Source organism: Centruroides sculpturatus, unplaced genomic scaffold (assembly GCF_000671375.1).
Source record: "Centruroides sculpturatus isolate CEXI.00-Female unplaced genomic scaffold, Cexi_2.0 scaffold1485, whole genome shotgun sequence".
NCBI classification, from domain to species: domain Eukaryota; kingdom Metazoa; phylum Arthropoda; class Arachnida; order Scorpiones; family Buthidae; genus Centruroides; species Centruroides sculpturatus.
Genome location: NW_019385640.1, coordinates 131,760 through 153,274, shown reverse-complemented (window position 1 = coordinate 153,274; position 21,515 = coordinate 131,760). Strand labels below are relative to the sequence as shown.

Genomic DNA, 21,515 nt, shown 5'->3' with positions numbered 1-21,515 from the left:
ACGAGCAGTTATTTGTAATGTTGCAATTTTTAACCCTTTTTATTAATTTATTTAATTTAAAATATATGCTCTCCACCTCAAATTAGTAGTATCTTGCCCCTGTACGTCATACTTTTTCATTAGCAATGGAGTCATGCCACTCATGTATCTAACTTCTTTTGGGGAAAATATTTAAATTGAAATAATGCGACTTCCAGTTTGCATTGGAAGTTCATATATAGTTCATTGGGGTCTCCTGCCCCTAAGCTTTCTATGTCTGGTCTTGACTTTCATATATCTAACTCTGTTCTTGAGATTAAGGAAGGACAGATGGATGACAGTGGGAATTTATGTCTACAATTTTTTAAATTGCAGACTTATAAATTCCCATTGTCATTAATGTAAAGATTTTTATGTAAAGCTTAGAATTTGTAAGAATGTTAATAATTTTTAATGTATAAATTTAATAGCATTTAATCTATATATAGGGCACTGAAGTTTCTTTACAAAAATTACAAAACAAATTTCCCGAAATGGAAATATTAAGTATTAGTGGAAATTATTGTACAGACAAGAAGCCTGCAGCTATAAACTGGTAAGGAATAATTTTAATAAGTTTAATACAAAACTACAATCGTTTATTTTTGAATTATGAAACTTTTAATTTGTATGCTTTTTTTACAGCATTTTTGTCTAAAGATAGAATATTTTAATTATTGTAAAAATTAAATAATAAATATTAATTATTTTACAAGAATTTAGATTATAAATGTATTCTGTTGCTTCTTTCTTAATTTGTGAACCAAGTGATTTTGGTACAGATATTCTATTCTGAATTTCAATTGTCAATTGAGTTGCTGTGGTTTTAGAACAATAGCAACTCAAGTAACTACTCTGGCATTTGATCCATTTTTTATTATTCTCTCTCTAATATAATTGCATTTCGAATTATGGTGTCTTAGTGATTCTTTTCCAGTATTATATCTAAAAAATAATACAATACTTTTAAATAATAAATATAAGGCAAAGAATGTGAATTCAGTTAGATGGAGCAGAGCCCCACTATGCACAAATTATAATAAGTTATTTAAACAGGCACTTGCTTTAATAGAGGTGGAGTGTACGATGAGCACTGATACAATGCCCAGCATAATTGCTGAATTTGACTTTGCTTGACTTTTGTTTCTGGTGATATTTAAAGAATGTTGTGTATGAACAGGAACTAACAAGTAGAGCAGATATGATTGTATTATTGACATACCTTGAAACGTTTTATTAAAAATATTTCCAACAGCAAATCAATGTGTACACTTGATAAAATGGAGATGTCTTTGAGCGTTATATGCCATAGGTGTAAACTATGATTGCCACTAATGTTAATTAAGCATTCTGCTAAAACTTTAATTAAAATAAAAAATGTATTAAGTAAATTTAAAATGGCCTCAAGCTATGACACTATGACACAACTTTTTATATCAGTTCATTATTTGTAATAGTTTTGTAATGATTATTTTTAGTATTTTACTTTTTTTCTCAACAAACTTCACAGATATCCACCAATTGGTGCAGGCTTGCGGGTGGTGTGGTGGCAACATAAAAGTTCAAACATCATAACTTCTGATAAGAGCATCTTTCAAAAAAATATTTTAGATAAAAGTTTTCGTTTTTGATCTAGAATCATAATGTGCAATAAAAAAATTGGGGTTTTTATTTAAGAAAATAAAGTTGACCCATTTTTACTGATTACAGCACCATCTGTGACAAAACCAGTAGCCCTATCTCGTGGCCCCCTTGAAGTGAACATTTTTGGTTCAATTTTGTTTTATTAGGATGCATATTTTTTGAATTATTCTAGTGGATTGATTAAAATGGACCACCCTGTATATCAGTAGCATTCATATCAGTACGAATACCCAATACAGAGTATTCTTTGAAATATATTTAAGGAATATTAATGATTTTTGAATAGTACACTTAATCATGAATGTTAAGGGATTAAATAAAAAATTTGGAGCAAATACCATATAATTCTATGATAGAAATCGCAGGAGTACCTAAACTTCAAAAAGAAGACTTAATTGACATAACCAATAAAATAATCACGCAAGTGGATAATAACTTTGATAACAGACCAATTATAAATGTCAACCAAGTTAATTGGGACCAAAACATTCAAAATGCAACAAATAAACCAACACACCCTATAATTGTAAAATTTGCGAATGCCATTACAAAGCAAAAAAATTATTAATATCATCAAGGAAAAGAAATTGCACATCATGACAAATAATTGTGGTATATTGAATGAAGAACACAACATTTACATAAACGAACACTTGTCATCTTATAACAGAAATTTCTTCTATAGAACTAGACCGTTGAAAAAGCAAAGAAAAATAATAAATACATGGACTAATGGAGGTAATATGTACATTAAAAAAAGACATTAATTCCTTGCCAATTCGCATACAATTTTTACAACAAAATTGTCAGCTTATACCCGTGATAGAACTTCTAGAACATAACAAGATAACAGATTTTACAAGTAAAGGGATGTATGTTTTTACTGCAATTAAACAATAAATTTTCAGAAATTATGAACATTATACAAGATTATAACTGTAATTTCGGCATACTAGCACCGACTGAAAACTGGAAAAATGACAGCAACTCTCCACCAAAGATGCACGACTATCAAGGAGAGAAAATCAAAAGATCACCAGGTGAACGTGGCGGTATCATCCTATACATTAACAAGAATCTAAATTATGAACTAATAACCAATTTAACTTTTACGGAAAACTATATAGATATTTTAACGATAACCTATAATAAATATATGTTGGTGACTCTATACCAAGGGTCGCCAAACTTTTTTGATCGTCGACACCCTACAAGTTTTCAATGAATTATGACAACGTTTTTCGTAATACCAAATCTCCGGTAGACTTTTGAAAAAATATAAAAAAAACTGCCATTTAATATATAACTAAACAGAAGAACGACATTAAAATAAAATCATTGCGGGTTAACGGAAATATACTTGAAAATGACGAAATCATAATCTAAATTTTCGCAGAATATCTAAATAGTGCATGGAACAGGGAATCTACGGTAGGAGTGAATCAACCCTTGCAGTCTAATTCGTCTACGAGAATCCTAAATTCTTTTGTACTGTAGGATCATTTGTGGTTGACGAATGAAGTTTATTATACAATAATGAACTTAAAACCCCGTACTCCGGACATAGATAACTTAAATATGGACATAAAGCAATTGCAGATATCATTGCTACTCCTCTATCTTTTCTGATAAACAAATCCTTTGAAACGGAAACGGGAAGCTTTCCGAATAAATTAAATTACAATATGGTCATACCGATATACAAAAATAAAGGGTCTAAAAGCGACATAGAAAGTTACCGTCCGATTATCATCATCCCCGTGCTAGTGAAAATAATTGAGAAAATTTTCTATAAAAAAAAACTCTGGAAGTACATCGCCAATCTAAACGTGATTCACTGTCATCAATATGCTTACAGACAACTTCTCTACAATAGACGCATTATTACATTTTAAACAGGAAGTTACGAACAAATTAGACAAATCTCATTCACTAATAGCCTTATTTCTAAACTCGTCAATAGCTTTTGACAGCGTGGTGGACCTCCGGACTCTCGAAAAAAACTTTTTAATACTGGCTTTAAGAGGAATGCCTCTACAATGATTAATGTCGTATCTGTTAAACCGAAGATATCAAGTAAACAATGTGTATTCAAAAAGCTTCTCACCGAAAACCAGAATCCCCAAAGATCAATACTTGCACCATTACCCTTCAACATCTACTTGAATGACTTATTTGAAGTGATATCAAAAGCAAAAGTAATAGCATATGCAGATGATATTGTCCTAATACATTCCAACAATAACCACCAAGTAGCTCAATACGATTTAAATAACATCCTCTGCAAACTAACTGATTACACGAGCTCAAATATGTTAAAACTAAACGAGAACAACAAAAATATCTCTACTTTGTAAATAAAAATATTGACAAGGAACAACTTCAAATAATAATAAATGAAAAGAAGATAGAGAGATTTTATGCAGTTAATTCTTTCAGAGTTTTAATAGATGATAAACTCAGATACGACAGACATAGCGACAGTTTTTGTTAAATTTTCGATAAGTTTACTGGCATAATCAGAAAAATACAGGATTTCCTGAACATAAATACAGGCATACCTCGACTTACGTCGGTTTCGAGTTACGTCTTTCCCGATTATACGTCGCTTGTTAAAAAAGTATATGGAAAAATAAAAATCAAGTTTAAGTCATTTTATTCGACTTTAAGTCATTTTATTCAAGTTTAAGTTTAAGTCATTTTATTCGACTTTACGTCTGTCCGCCACAAATATTGAAGTCGTAATATCACTAGATAAACGTTTAAAGCACATAAAATCATATTAAAATATATACAAGTATGTACTGTATTTACAGTACACGCATTCGTAAATTTAGATTACTTTTTTTGTACTATATTAAAAACTAAAATTTATTTGTTTGTAAGCTTAAAATAGATTTTTATTAACCATATATTATTTAAAATGCTTTCCTAGTGATAAGTAGATTCGGAGACAGGTAAATTCGACTTACGTCGTTTTTTGACTTACGTCGTTTTCCTGGAACCAATTGCCGACGTAAGGCGAGGTATACCTGTACAATAAGACGACGATATCATATTTGTACAGAACCAAAAATTCAATACGGTATAACTACATGGAAAACTGCGTCAGACTATATCGTAACCGTCTGCAAATACAACAAAAATCATCTAACGAGAGCCATTTTCAAATTAAACTACTACGAATCAACTCGCTATTGTTATCAATAAGAAAAAATTGACAACATAAAAACTTTATACACAAAGCAAACTGTACTTCTCTCCTTTAAATTTATAAAGCTTAAAACGCATAACAGTTATCTTCTAAACAGCAACGAAAATCATCGCAGGATGGAAAACTGCTGCCATTGTCTAAACCATAACTTTTTAAAACCCTCAACAAAACTTTCAATTGAACAAACTGCTCCAGTCTTTCAAATGATAAAATACTGAAACTTGTTATATAAAGATTTTCAAGAGATAACTAACAAGAAGAAATTCAACTTAAACATAAGAAAAATCCCCCTCAGCCAGATCTTTAAAGTAAAAACGATTTAACTGAAAACCAACGATTTTGCAGATCAAAGCCTTTTTCCTGCATACTTAGAATTTTTAAAAATAAAACGATAATCGATATACACAAAAAAAAAGAAAAAGTGTAGGAACAGGGAAAGTAAATTTTTGAAGGCTTTTCACTACAACAATTTTCCAGATAAATTATGTTTTTCTGTTTTAGTGCAGTGAAATTTTTTCTTAGCTATTAATGCATTTGTGTGTGTGTGTGTTTTTTTTTTGCTGATTTTCATACGCTTTTTGTTCCTCTGTTTATTTTGTATTTTTGTGGTACTCGAAAAAGGCCAAATGGCCACAGTGCCTTTTCAGATTAAAGATTAAAGAATATTTTCTTTTATTACTGTTAGAAATGAATTATAGTAACTTTAAAATTTGTTTAATTAGGATTGAAGGAAGAGGAAAATCTGTAGTGTGTGAAGCAGAAATTCCTGGGAAAGTTGTGAAAGAAGTAAGATAATTTTGTTAATTTTTACACTACAAAATTTTTAGTGTGTGAAATCTTGTACACAATTCTCTAAACTAATTGTTAAAAAGTTAACATGACATTATAAGACTTTATAATAATTACAATGCAATAATTATGTATATAGTAGCTGCGAGTACCCGCTTCACTGGGCTTTTATTTGTTCGTACATTTATATGTAATATAGTTTGTTTTTTATGTAAAAGACTGTTTCTCTGCCTCTACATAATCTTTCTCTGATTCGATGCGTTTTCCTATAATTATCAAGTCGCTCTTCTGTCTGATTATTTCTGTTTTGTAGATAATTTTCTCGTAGCAATATTAGACGTACTGTACTTCTCTTTCTTCCCTGATTCCATTTCTCCGCCCCATCTTTTGCCTTTGAGATATGATTCGAGACCGCAAAAATTCTTTCTTATGCTTTGGCATTGTTTTTTATATTTTTACTTTTTACACTTCACTATTCACTTTCTACTTTTTCTGTTATTCGTACACTTTTACTTACAAAAAATCAACTGAAGCATGTGCGTCACACGTCTCCAAAAGCCATCTCCACTACTCACACATAACTATTTGAAAACATTTAAGATTAAGATAACATTATAGTCAATCTTACCCAATATGCAAGAATCAGGTCCCCCACACTTCTGGTCCGAGCAAACTCTGCGCCCTATGCAAATGACTTTGACGTCGCCCCATTTTAAAAAAATCGCAACAATTAAAAATAGAGTATCTATTTTACATTGGTATTTTATATGGAAATTTTTTTATTCAATATGCAGCACGCAATATCGCAATCGTGAGACTACTGCGCTATTTTCAAAGTGGCGACTCGCGGGTGAACGCGTGAGAAAGGATTGTGATCAAAAACATTTATTTTTTCATTATTTATTGTAATTTGTGCATGTACTTTTGCCTTGCCGCCTCCCGAATTCAATCGCCCTAGGCCATTGCTTAGTTCGCCTATATGAACGGCGAACTAAGGGTCTGGAAACGGGGAACCAGGCCCCCGTTTCCAGACTAATTAGAGAATTTTTACATGGGTCTAAAAATTTAGGCCCATGTAAAAATTCTTGCATTCTGTTAAAACGGGTAAGATTGGCTATACTGTAATGTAATCTTAATCTTAAATGTTTTCAAATAGTGGAGGACCGTTATGTGTGATTAGTGGAGATGGCTTTTGGAGACGTGTGACGCACACACTTCGGTTGATTTTTTTTATAAGTAAAAGTGTATGAATAACAGAAAAAAGTAGAAAGTGAATAGTGAAGTGTGAAAAGTAAAAATATAAAAAACAATGCCAAAGCGTAAGAAAGAATTTTTGCGGTCTCGAACCATATCTGAAAGGCAAAAGATGTCCTTGAGAAATGAAACCACGGAAGAAAGAGAAGTACGTCTAACATTGCTACGAGAAAATTATCAACGAAACAGAAATAATCAAACAAGAGCAATTTGAAAATTATAGGGAAACGCATCGAATCAGAGGAAGATTGTTTCTCTTCCTCTACATAGTCTTTTATATATAAAAAAAACTATACTACATATAAATGTACGAACAAATAAAAACCCAGCGAAGCGGGTACTCGCAGCTAGCTTCATCAAGTATTTAATGAAAGCCAAAGTATTTATCACACGCTATAGCGGAAGTAAGCGAATCCCCTAAAGTAAACAAGCCTCCTGCAAAACCCAAGAACGTAAAATCGCATGAAAAACAAAAAAAAAAAAAATTAAATCTGCACCGTCACACCCCAGATATCTGTCATGGTAGAGACTGCAATTAGTAATCTGAAAGAGAGACGTGGATCGTCACTTCCCGCTATCAAATTATATATTGCTGACAATTTCAAAGTTGACACGGTCCGTTTGACTCCTTTTATCAAGAAATATTTGATAAATTCGTAAAAGCCTATTATTTTCGAGCCGTTTTAACATCCCTCCCTCTCCGTTGGCTGTAATGACGGGCACTCGCGTGGTATTGGGGGTGTGCCTGATGGCACTCGTGCAGTTTAGGGGTACGGCCGTTTGAAAGGTTTTCTACGTAGAATTAATCGATTGTAGACTAATTTGACTCGAATATTTCTAAAATACACAATGTTTTGGGAATAACCCATATAAAATATATGTACTATACGTGCTCGATGGGCACTCGTGCACTTTAGGGGGTGCGGCGGTTTGAAAGGTTTTCTACGTAAAATTAATCGATTGTAGACTAATTTGGCTCAACATTTCCAAAACACGTGTAATTTTTTGGGAATAATCCGTATAAACTACGCTATAAACAAAAAAATGTCGGAATATTTACCGAGTGTACTCCGTTCGAAGACGCCATTGCTTAAGCTTGTTTTCGTCGCGGAGCGGCACAGTCGATGCTATTCGGTGGCGTGAGTACTCATCTCCGACGTGTTTCCCGATAACTTATTCTCTTTGCTGAACTTTGGAGACAGCACGTGATAGATCATAATATAGTATTTTTATTGTAATTAGAAACGACTTACTATTATTATTGACTACTAGCTGCCAGTACCCGCTTCGCCGGATTTTTTATTTGCTCGTACATTTATATGTAATATAGTTTTATATATATATATAAAAGACTGTTTCTCTTCCTCTANTAATATCATCAAGGAAAAGAAATTGCACATCATGACAAATAATTGTGGTATATTGAATGAAGAACACAACATTTACATAAACGAACACTTGTCATCTTATAACAGAAATTTCTTCTATAGAACTAGACCGTTGAAAAAGCAAAGAAAAATAATAAATACAGTGACTAGTAGAGGTAATATATATATATAAAAGACTGTTTCTCTTCCTCTACATAAACTTTCTGTGATTCGATGCGTTTCCCTATAATTTTCAAGTTGCTCTTCCGTCTGATTATTTCTGTTTCGATATGATTCGAGACCGCAAAAATTCTCTTCACTTTTTACTTTCTACTTTTTTCTGTTATTCGTACACTTCCACTTATGAAAAATCAACCGAAGCGTGTGCGTCACACGTCTCCAAAAGCCATCTCCACTAATCACACATAACGGTCCTCGACTATTCGAAAACATTTAAGATTAAGATTACATTACAGCCAATCTTACCCGTATTTGCGGAATGCAGGAATTAGGTCTCTGTTTCCAGACTAGAGAATTTTTACATGGATCTAAAAATGTTCGATTTCCCGCAAAAAACTGCATCTGCGCCTGTAAATCTTGCACGCCGCTTTCTCTTAGCACTTCCTTTGTTACTCAACACTTTCATTGTTGCGCATTTTCGAAGTCAACTTTCAACCTCCGTATCTCCCGCACCCTTACAGCTATCGAGACGCAACCACCATAGCGCACGATGGGAGACTGGGGGCTACTACCGCACAAACACCATTCGTGCGCGATGTGTAGTTTTGGCTGCAGAGTGAAATATAGGGACAAACACGTCCATTTATATATATGTAGATATAGATATACAGATATATATTTGAAACGTTACGGATAAGTACACCAAACTCTCAATTATTTATGGTAATTACTGCACGGTGTGCACGGAAAATCGGAAAACGTGTCATCCAAAATAGCCCTCTAAACTATAAAAAAACTATTCAGAGGTTTTAAATGAACTATAGTATATATACAGCTCTCAACTTTACTATAACTCAATGCAAATGCTAGTCCCGAGTTTCATACGCTGTTTATTTAGTCAATAAACGTAAAATATATTTCTTTTATTTTCAAAATTATCTGTAGAAATTTAAATTCTACATTTCTGTGTATAATTCTTACATTGTTTCCAAATTACTTTATTATAATTTTAGGACTAGCAGGATATTTTTTTTTCAAATTGGCTGCTTCCGGCATATAAGTGTGATTTTTTTCCACAAAAATATAACTTTCTAAAGTTGTTTTGTAACTTGAGGTCAGTTCCCGCGGACGATTTTGATCGTTTCTCGGAAAGGCAGCCGAGCTAGAAAGCCTATTGCGTATACAACTTCCCATTCGTTTCACCGTTGGCGGACAAGAGGGACAAAATATTTTGACGCTGCACGGATAATCAGAAGTTCGTTGTAGATTAAACGCTACAAAATTGAAGTCCGAAGTCATTTTTGATAAACGAAATACCAACCGAACTTAATTTATCGAAATTCGACGCGCGTGCATACGGTGATGGATTATTGCATAGACGTACGAAGCGTATTTTTTTATTTTATTTTAAAAGTAATTCGTACAAATATTTAATTTAAAAATTGAAAATGTCGCGGTAATTACCGTATTACCGTGTTAGACCCGTACGAGAGGGTATCAAAAAGTTATTCGTATTTGAAAAAAACATTTTACCCGGACGAAACTTGCCGATTGGATCGGAGAAAATTAGTCTCCTCGTATATAGTTATTGCGCGGATTTACGCATTTCTCCCATTTACGCTTCACTCGGGAAAAACCCGTTATGGCCGGTAGGAAAACCATTCCTTCGCCGCAGAAGTCACTTCCGCATCGCTGTAGAATCGTTGCCGGTAAAGCGGGGTATTTGCCGGACGGAAGAGGAAGAAGTGACTGGGAACGAGTCGGAGGGATAGGTGGACGTGGAAGAAATATCCATTTATTCGATAAAAACAAACTGGACTAACACGGATAAAGCAAAAACGAAAAAATACAACATAGTCAAACCTCGGGGTTGAACATAATTTTGAATTCCTGCTTGGCCCCGGTTGCGGTACGATAACTCTGTTGCCGAACGAGCTACTTACAGTACCGTATTTAGTAGTCGGTATACTAAGTAGCCAGTTAAAAATAATAAAATAATAATCGAAACTCCGGTCTTTACACCGAAACTAAAACTAAACTTAAAAATGAAATCTCAATTAATTAATTAATTAAAAGTAAAATAAGAAATTGACGGAAAATTGATGGTATTTTTTAACTACGATTTTAAGGTTCTGAAGACGACGGCGCAGGCCATGATCGACGTCAACAACGGTAAAAACTTAGTGGGCTCGGCCATGGCCGGAAGCATCGGAGGTTTTAACGCTCAGGCTTCTAACATCGTCACCGCAGTTTACATCGCCACGGGTCAGGTGAGTGGCGCAACCGATAAACGGACTCGACTGGGAGTAACGCCATTAAAATATATCCCGGCTTAAATACGTTTAGGGGTGACGGAGACGCCGTTTCGGTAGTTAACGCTAGCGTTAGAGATTGCGCCAATCGAGACCTACGGTACAGTTACCATTAGGATACTTTTATGACGTTTTTTCGTTGTCGGTTCCACGGACAAAATATTTTGACGCTGCGCGGATAATCGGAAGTTCGTCGTAGATTAAACGCTACAAAATTAAAGTCCAAATCCTTCTCAATTTAACCGGAAGCAGACCTGGAGTGAGGACGAAACCGGGTAGATTTTACTACAACTTACAGCGAGGGTAAACGAAATCGAGCGTGGACACGCGCAGTAAATGGATCCAACGGAACATAACACTTTGGTAACGAAAGTGAAGTGTGTTAATTTGCACGCGTGAAAATTTGATTGGACGGACAAAAGTTGTAGCGTAAGCGTTCGACCACCACGGTGGAGCGAACGCGTCCAACGAATAGCCCGTCACGGGCGGGGCGCTATGGTAGCCTATAGGGGAGTCCGTGGTTCCCACCGGCCGAAAAATTAATCGTAAAATAATTTCAAAGTTTGGTTTCCTTAACAGCCAGGAAAAAATAAAAGTGTTGGAGATTCCCCGGTTTAAGAAATCGGAAGGAATCTGGTGGTTAGGTGAATATTTCGAAAAACTCTTTAATACCGTCGAAAGAATTAGAGGGAGTTAAATAAAGGTCTCGTAACGTAATAATTTTATTTACCCGGGTAACGCAATTAGGCGAGTTACGGGTTAACGTTTTCCTTTAGGCGTTCCGAAATAAGAACCGTAATCCTTAAATTACCCGGAAAACATCGGGTGGTTTTTACGTTTATCGTTTATGGACGGAAGGTGGATGTCTTTCAGGATCCGGCGCAGAACGTGGGAAGTTCCAATTGTATAACGCTGATGGAATGTCGCGGACCCGAGGGGGAGAATCTACACGTCAGCTGCACCATGCCGTCGATCGAGATCGGGACGGTGGGCGGCGGAACCAATTTACCGCCGCAGGCCTCCTGCCTGTCGGTAAGTCTTTTTCTCTACGTTTCTACCGGCAATTCGGTCGAAATATCTCGGCTTTCCTACCCGACACCGCGGTTTTCTTTTTAAATAACGTATACTAAAAAGCAATTTAGTAATTATCTCGATAGCCGGTCGGTCGAAATAATTATTAAATTAACGTTTTAAGAGGCGAGAAGCCGACAATATATAAAGAAACGATATCGGAACCCGCCAGCTGGAAATCGTCGGACGAAGATTGTTCGATTAGTAAACCCGTTTAATGTATTAAACGAGTAGAGCGCGTTAATTCCGCGGGTACCGAAGAAGCCGGCGGTTTCCCACGGTCACCCGTCGTCGATATTAAAATTTTAAACCGGAGCGGGCGAGAAAGGGGGAAATTCGTCGGGTGACGCCGGAAATAAAACGAAGAGAACTTTAACGGAAGAAAGGAGGAGGAGAGGGATTTCCGGCAAAGGCGTTAATCGCGGACTGGTTTTTATTGCAGCTTCTGGGCGTCCGGGGTCCCTGCCGGGAAAATCCCGGAGAAAACGCGGCGGTTCTGGCTCGCATCGTCTGCGCCACCGTCCTGGCCGGAGAACTCTCCCTGGTGTCGGCACTGGGCGCCGGACACCTGGTCAAGTCGCACCTGACCTACAACAGGTGAGTCCCTCCTTCGTCTTCTCCTCCCTCGATTGATTTAACCTCCGGTTTCTCATTTCAGGCCCCCCACCGGAAAAGAAAAGCGGCCAGAGTGCGGCGGGAAAGAAGTCTCGGCGTGAACCGCGGCCATTGGGTGCTTTTTCCTTCCCGCACCATCGCGCGCCGGGACTCGGCACGCGTTTGGTTTAAGAGGAGGACGACGTTCGGAACACCGTTACCGATTTACCGGACAAAAGTGTAGAATTTTATGCCGCCTTTCCGGTACTCCGGCGGGAAATTTTAATCTCCCGGCCGTATGTTTTTTAACCGTGCGATTAAAATCGCGTTTATTTTATTTTTTTACCGGTTCAGTTTTTTACCATTCCAATAAAACTGGTCAAACCACCTCCGCTCCGATCTTCCCCGTCCTTTTCCTTTCATTTCGCCCATCGGCCGTTTTCCGCTTTTCCCACGGCGGGAGAAAGACTCCGTCCGACCGAAACTCCCGATGGACCCGAAATTCTCCCTAAAACTAACCGGACGCGGCGCGTATTAAAAAATATTCGTCTCTGCCTTCCGCGGAAAAGGCGGCGACTTTCGGAAATCGGTATCCGGGCGGCAAACTTTGCCTTTCTCCCTAAATTTTCCGCCTTTTGCCGTTTTCCCCTAAATTTAGGGGCAAACCGTTCTTCGGCGCAACCATAGTATTAAACCGGAGCGGCGGCGCTCTTCCGGCTCGAAGCCGCTTGGCCGAATTACCGGGGAGAAAATTCTCTTCTTTCGAATTCGAGGCGAGAAAAGACAGAGAACGACGTAGAAACGACGAGGAAGACGTTGGATTAGACTGATTTATCGTAGGCATGTCCTAATAATACGTTTAATGCAGTTTATTTTAACTCTCACATTAGCGCTAAGAGCCCTCTTTTTAGCCACCTTATTATGGGTTCGGCCAGGTCGAGTGGTGAGGGACGGGACTCGACACATCCGGACGGACCACTTCCGAAAAATTTCTGAGGATATTTCGACCCGTTCGAATTCGAACCCGGGTCCCCAGAGAGGTGGGCTGCCACCTCGACCGCTCCCGCTCGGCCATCCGGCCGTCTTTGGAAAACGGAGAAGCGGGACAAAAAGACGGCGAAAGGGCAGGAATAAAAATCTTTTAATGCGACAAATTAACAAAAATAAGTTTTAATTTTTATACCGTACACAATATATACGTATTTTTTCCAAAGTTAAATTTCGTAACCGCGTAAAAAATCGACCGTTGTCACCGAACGGCCGAACCTAATTAATAAACGACTGTAGTCCGTTTACGAGTAATTTGTGGTAATTATACGAAGTTGTGGGATGGCGGCATTTCCCGATAATAGAGGGTCCCCGGTCCAGCTCTATCTCGCGTTTCTGGGATTACTCCGGCTTTTCTGGGTTTCTATGTAATCCATCCAAATAATAATTATTTTATTCGACGAGGAACGCGACTATAACAAAATATATTTATTCGCCATTAGAATCGAGCCTCTATCGGGAGTACTTTTTCGCGCTCTATCCGATTTTCCTACCTTACGTCGCCTTACGCGGATCTCGACTTACCCTTATTAAAAATCTCCATCTCTTTTGATCCCGCCTGATTCGGCCCAACTATATCCTACTAAAAAATATCCTCCAAACCATCCTTTCCCGGGATATTTTTCGAATGTGCCTTTTACTTTCCCCGCTGTTACGTATACCGGGAAAGTATTGTAATTTCCTCCGTTTTTACTCCGGCAGTTTTTTCCAAATTTTGCGCGCCCGTGTTCGGCCTCTGTTTCCTTCGATATTTCCGCGCGGGTTATTGATTAAGTAACGAAATTTAGCACGGTGGTTGCTCGTATATAAGTGAGATCGATTCTATCAAGGTTTGGTAGTTAAAGGTCGGGAACTGGATCTAAAAGTGGGGGGATGGTGGGTCGTATGTCGAGTAGGGTCTCAGGACTTAACGAAGATTTTACTGGTTATTAACATTTACAATTTTTTATACAATTCGTTTCTACCCTCAAAATAAAGCCTTTAGCCATTTTATAATAAATAAAAATATCAAAAGTTTTTAAATAAAATCTCATAAATAACTGCGCCACACAAATTTATGTTTAAAAATATTTAATTTTAAAAATCTCGTAACAGCCGGGAAAGTTAAGTGACTCGTTGCGGGACTTTTTACCGGGTTATTTAACAACTGGTACAGATATAAAACTGTAACGTATAGCGGAGTCGATCTTACTACGACGACCGACTCGTTCTTAGAGAATCGTAGTTCGTGGCAGAAGACGGAATACGGCCACGCCTCGTTTTAATAACCCAATTTTTAACTCGACCGCGCCAAAGCGTACAAATCACTCCCAGCCGAAGATTTCGGTAAAGAGTTCTTCGGAACCTACCTTTTCGGCACGAGAAATTCAAGCGCATTAATTAAAGACAAACCGTAGACACTGGTGGCCGTGTGGTCGTATCGTCGTACCGACTTAAAATGTACGTTTCGCGAAACTTTCAACGACCGTGGCGCGGAGTGGCTTCCCAGCGCCGTGCGCTAATTTTTCCTCGGTAATTGTGGAATTTGTTTCGTTTTGTTTTTGAATTTACTTACGCCCGTCGGGCCAACCGTTCGAAGTTTACGCTTTCCTCCGGTGAATGTCTGGCGTATCGGGTGACGTTATAACAGAACGGAAATGTCACCCGATCTCAAACACGGCGCTGGAAAAAAATGCACACGGGCAACGCGTACTGTACGTCCGGGACTCCAATACGTCACACGTAAGTTGCCTATGCATAACGAGGGAAAGTATTGGAATTGTGTCAGATTTGATCCTCCGAATCTTTTGCAAATCTCCACGTTTTCAGACCTAAATCCAAAAAAATCGACAAAAAAAATTCGGTGCGTGTTGGCGTATCTTCTAATATCGCGGGATGAAGCGAAGATAAAGAAACGAAATTTGGCACGGCACCACATGTGTAAGGGCCATCGATCCCATTACATTCTGGCTAAAGGTTCGGGGGATGGGGAGATAGAGGGGTGTCGTGTCGTATCTCTAGAGGGGTCGAACTCCATGAAGATTTTGCTCTTTATTAGCATTTACAAATTTTTATAAAACCCCTACCCGCAAAATTAAGCTTTTTGTCATTTTGTATTAATTAAAAATATAAAACATTTTTATAACAAACTCTCCGAACAGATGCTTAGGGTTTCTCATTTCCCGGTCTTTCGCTTGTCTCGGAATTCCGGGATAAACTTAATTATTTTTAAGATATACAGAATATTAATTCTTTTGAAAACAAAGTCCTTTCCAAAAAATAGGAACCACCATTTATTAACTTTGTGTTCCAGATCTTACACTTATGGCGACTGACCTTTTCTTTTAGGCTAATGGCCGCCAAACAGTCCTTTAAAAAAACACAAAAATATCCAATTAAAAATATAAACATTTAAAAAAAACAGGAATTGGTGATGTTCGGACGTCTTCTATTTTCCATCATAACTTCTTGACGAAAATTTACAAAAAGAATTTTCAAGTATCGTCACCAGTGGCCAGCTTTCCTCGTCTACATTTTACCAGCGCTTATTTCGCTGTAGATAAAAGCCGAAACAACCCCAAGAAGTTATGATGGAAAATAGAAAACGTCCGAACATCACCAATTCCTGTTTTTTAAAAATATATTTTTAATTGGATATTTTTGTGTTTTTTTAAAGGACGGTTTGGCGGCCAGTAGCCTAAAAGAAAAGGTCAGTCGCCAAAAGTGTAAGGTCTGGAATACAAAATTAATAAATGGTGGTTCCTATTTTTTTGGAAAGGACTTTGTCTTCAAAAGAATTAATCATAATTATCTCCATCGGACGAAAATTTACAAAAATATACAGAATATCTTGAAATCAAATGATATACAGTAGAGCGTCCTTTATCCGAATCAATTGGGGACTGGGGTTCGGATAACCAATTGTTTAAAAATTACCTTTGAATTACGTAGAAATTTTCACAAATGTAAAATGTTTATGAAAGTTTGCTGGAAACTGCAAACAACAACAACAACAAATGCTTTGAAAAAAAAACAGATCAAACTTCTAACTTAAAGGGTAATTTTCGTTTTCTTTTCTTTTTTAATAAAACATAATACAAAATATTGTAAATTTTTATAATAGGATTTTAAAAAGCGAAGATGGACAATACTCCGATCACTCGATCCGGTTCTTATTTAACTAACGAAAAGTTTTGCTGCCGAAAATGCCCTTTCCGATTCGATCGATGTTAGTGGAATGGTCTTTAATGCATTTAAGAGACGACGGACGTTACGTGTTTTTTCACCCGTAGCCCGGAAGATTTCTAGTTCGTTTTCGAGATCGTAATACTTCTTTCGCTCTCCAGTATTCTCGATTTGTCTACCGCGGCCGCTTTAATAGAAACATCGAACTTACGGCCCGATAATTCGGCGGTTCGTTCGTCTTTAATAATCGGGTTTACGAAGAAAAATTTCGTATTCGCGGACTTCGTACTCGTTCGTATCCCGGGCCAATTTGCGCGACCCGGCGTTACGCGGTTATCGAAGCTACCGGGCGTGGCTAAAAATTAAGAAGGCGTAAATACAATTATTCCAGATATTACGGGTTTCGACGAGTAAAGAATTTTCGGAGTCCCGCCACAAATTGGCTACGTACCGATTATCGACCATTTCTGACGCGCCGTAACGAGAAAAATTTAAAAAACTAATAAGTAGATTTAAAATTAATAAATACAAATGTAATCCGACAGTTTGTGAGTTAATTATACTTTCTATTTGCAAAATTTCCTCGATCTTAACACAAAGTAAGAAAAAAGTGAATTTTAAAGAAATTTTCGGGATTTTCCGGGTTAAAGAACAACCGAGATATCGTTTGAGAAATCCTAGTGTCACAAACTATTTATTACGATTAATAGTATTTTTTAATAGTATCTCGTATCAGCCGGGAAAGTTATACAATTCGTTTGCTAGATATTTTTTACTTATAGAATATGTAATGTTTTGGCCGAGATAAGTTAATTTTGTGGCATTGTAAAAAATTGTCGGGAATGAAAAATTTCGATCGTACAAGATTTAATATCGAAAAATTCTTGCCACGTATAAATGTTTTTGTCCAAAAGCCTACCGAGACCAATAATTTACTTTAAAAGTTAGGTTTTAATAAGTAATTTCTTTTCACCATTCTTCTGTATTTATGAAATAAAAGTAAAGATGAAAATTTACACACACTCTTCGGTGCGTTTTGAGTTACGAGTAGTGTGTGGCGTCTGTTAAATAAAATCGTTTTCCTTAATTATAAAATTTATTTCTTATTGTTAATTTTAAAGCTTTTTTAATGCGCGTAGAGACGAGTAACACGCCGAGCTTTCGAGTTAATTCAAAATATGCATATTTACGTATATAGAAATGCAAAATATAAAAATGTTTTTATATAGTATAAATTTATTTTTGTTTTCCGTAGATGAATATTAATAAAAATTAGAAAATAGACCGATATAATTTTTGGTTTGACCGTAGAAATTAAATTAATTTACTTATACATAAATCACCTAAACTTAATCTTTAAGAAGTTGTATTCGTATCCATTATTATACATCCATTTCATTTACAAAGTAGCAAAACGCGTCTTAATTTCGACTTTACGGGTAGAAATTACGAAGGTTTGCGCAATATTCCGGACTTTTATTTACATTTAATCACATTAATTTTAATTACATTACATATATAAAACTCAAAGGTGACTGACATAGTGATCTATCAACGCACAGCCCAAACCACTGGACGGATCGGGCTGAAATTTGGCATGCAGGTAGATGTTATGACGTAGGCATCCGCTAAGAAAGGATTTTGATCAATTCTACCCCCAAGGGGATAAAATAGGGGATGAAAGTTTGTATGAAACTTTGTCAATTTTAAACCGATCGGGCTGAGACTTTGCATGCATAAAGCTACTATGACGTAGGCATCCCCTAAGAAAGGATTTTGATAAATTCCACCCCTAAGGGGATAAAATAGGGGATGAAAGTTTGTATAAATCGATTTTCGACTGATTGAACTGAAATTAAAGATTGGAGCTACTATGATGAAGACGTCCGCTTAAATAGGATTTTGATAAATTCAACCCCCATGGAGGATGTAAATGTATTAGTTTGAACCTATCAGTACTTAATGGAACGAATAAAATAATTTTTAGTTCTAAATGTTGACAATAGATGGCGTTAGTAGTATTTTAAAACGCGCTATCGTTGTTTTCACTGAGTTACATATACCCGATGATGAGTGGCCGCCGTATCTAATAGTACATACTATACCTAAATATTTCTAGCGGATTATATTTGACGGGGGTTAATTAGGTATAGTTTTTGCGGGGATTATATTGTACCCTTTGTACATAGTTGTACAAAGAAGTTTTGTAGGCCCTAATTTTTTACACACGCTAAACAAAAGTAAAGCCGCAAAAACTATACCTAATTAATAATAATACTTCTTAAGGCGAGCGAAGCCGCGGGCAAAAGCTAGTAAAATATAAATCGTAATTAATGAAGTATCAGCGTGTAATTAAAACTACAAACTTCTGATCGGTAATGTTTTACCATAAACATCGGTAGTAAGATGTTTGTTTTGGAACACGAGTGACGTCAAATAAGCAACCGATGAGAAGCGTTTCTTCTCTATCGGGCAACCTTACCTTCTACCACCTTGGGACACACCTCCGATTTAGACAAGAAAAAAAACAAAAGGTAGGAGTCACTCCGAAGTCCGGGAATGAGCCTCTCGGGAGGATGAATGCCGAGTTAAGTAAACTAATTTACCAATAAAAGAAAAATTTATTATAGAAAAACGAAATTTAACAATTGAACTTAATTTAGATCAGGGGCTTTCAACTTTTTTTTTACCCATGCACCCCTTTTCCTCTTAATTTTTTTTANCGAACTTACGGCCCGATAATTCGGCGGTTCGTTCGTCTTTAATAATCGGGTTTACGAAGAAAAACTTCGTATTCGCGGACTTCGTACTCGTTCGTATCCCGGGCCAATTTGCGCGACCCGGCGTTACGCGGTTATCGAAGCTACCGGGCGTGGCTAAAAATTAAGAAGGCGTAAATACAATTATTCCAGATATTACGGGTTTCGACGAGTAAAGAATTTTCGGAGTCCCGCCACAAATTGGCTACGTACCGATTATCGACCATTTCTGACGCGCCGTAACGAGAAAAATTTAAAAAACTAATAAGTAGATTTAAAATTAATAAATACAAATGTAATCCGACAGTTTGTGAGTTAATTATACTTTCTATTTGCAAAATTTCCTCGATCTTAACACAAAGTAAGAAAAAAGTGAATTTTAAAGAAATTTTCGGGATTTTCCGTGTTAAAGAACAACCGAGATATCGTTTGAGAAATCCTAGTGTCACAAACTATTTATTACGATTAATAGTATTTTTTAATAGTATCTCGTATCAGCCGGGAAAGTTATACAATTCGTTTGCTAGATATTTTTTACTTATAGAATATGTAATGTTTTGGCCGAGATAAGTTAATTTTGTGGCATTGTAAAAAATTGTCGGGATCGTACAAGATTTAATATCGAAAAATTCTTGCCACGTATAAATGTTTTTGTCCAAAAGCCTACCGAGACCAATAATTTACTTTAAAAGTTAGGTTTTAATAAGTAATTTCTTTTCACCATTCTTCTGTATTTATGAAATAAAAGTAAAGATGAAAATTTACACATACTCTTCGCTGCGTTTTGAGTTACGAGTAGTGTGTGGCGTCTGTTAAATAAAATCGTTTTCCTTAATTATAAAATTTATTTCTTATTGTTAATTTTAAAGCTTTTTTAATGCGCGTAGAGACGAGTAACACGCCGAGCTTTCGAGTTAATTCAAAATATGCATATTTACGTATATAGAAATGCAAAATATAAAAATGTTTTTATATAGTATAAATTTATTTTTGTTTTCCGTAGATGAATATTAATAAAAATTAGAAAATAGACCGATATAATTTTTGGTTTGACCGTAGAAATTAAATTAATTTACTTATACATAAATCACCTAAACTTAATCTTTAAGAAGTTGTATTCGTATCCATTATTAATAGCGGAGTCGATCTTACTACGACGACCGACTCGTTCTTAGAGAATCGTAGTTCGTGGCCGAAGACGGAATACGGCCACGCCTCGTTTAATAACCCAATTTTTAACTCGACCGCGCCAAAGCCTACAAATCACTCCCAGCCGAAGATTTCGGCAAAGAGTTCTTCGGAACCTACCTTTTCGGCACGAGAAATTCAAGCGCATTAATTAAAGGCAAACCGTAGACACTTGGTGGTCGTATCGTCGTACCGACTTAAAATGTACCGTACGTTTCGCCATACTTTTCACCAGGGCCGTGGAGTCGCGTAAAAATCTACCGACTCCGACCAGGGGCGGACTGGTTACCGAAAGAGACCCGGAAATTCTGACGTCATTACGTGACCTCGGAATAAAAGATTCGATAAATAGAGTTCTAATAAAGATAGAGCGTAGAAACTTTTTATTTCAAAGCTAAAAGACTCCTGACAAGGAGAGCCTACGGCTTTGGGGTAACGGATTTTGATGATCTTTGTTGTAGAGGTAGTACACCATGTGAGTGTACTACCTGTAAAATACTAAAGTGCAATACTCAAATATAATCGAGAAAATCGAACTTAAAGTTTTTTAGCACTTTATATATAAATTATACGTATTTCTATTCAAGCGTCTTGTGGCAGAGTGGTAACAAGTCAGATTCATAAGCCTGAGTTCTCGGGTTCGATTCTCGCGTATAATTTTTTTTTTTTAATTCATAAATACTTATAATGTATTTATTTATTTACTCATTCATTTATTTCTTATTATTTATTTATTTTAATTTAATTTCTACTATTCCAAGTCTAATATTTTTATACTTTTGTTGACAATAACGGCGCATTCTTGACACCTATGTGTCAACTTTCCCATCTAATTGTTATCACTAACGGTGACCGATCTAATTCTCACTAGGAGCGTTTTTTCTATCGGAGTTCTTTTTCACTCACTCTTTAA

The 21,515-nt window shown here is 36.4% G+C and overlaps 1 protein-coding gene across 1 annotated transcript; it reads left to right on the top strand.

Moving 5' to 3' along the window:
• Positions 1-447: 447 nt before the first annotated feature.
• Positions 448-12,834, top strand: LOC111640814 (3-hydroxy-3-methylglutaryl-coenzyme A reductase-like). The gene is made up of 6 exons (XM_023386877.1): positions 448-574; positions 5,599-5,662; positions 10,596-10,736; positions 11,652-11,810; positions 12,292-12,446; positions 12,508-12,834. The coding sequence occupies exons 1-6, from the start codon at positions 513-515 to the stop codon at positions 12,563-12,565; spliced, it is 639 nt and encodes a 212-aa protein (XP_023242645.1). The 5' UTR covers positions 448-512; the 3' UTR covers positions 12,566-12,834.
• Positions 12,835-21,515: the final 8,681 nt, after the last annotated feature.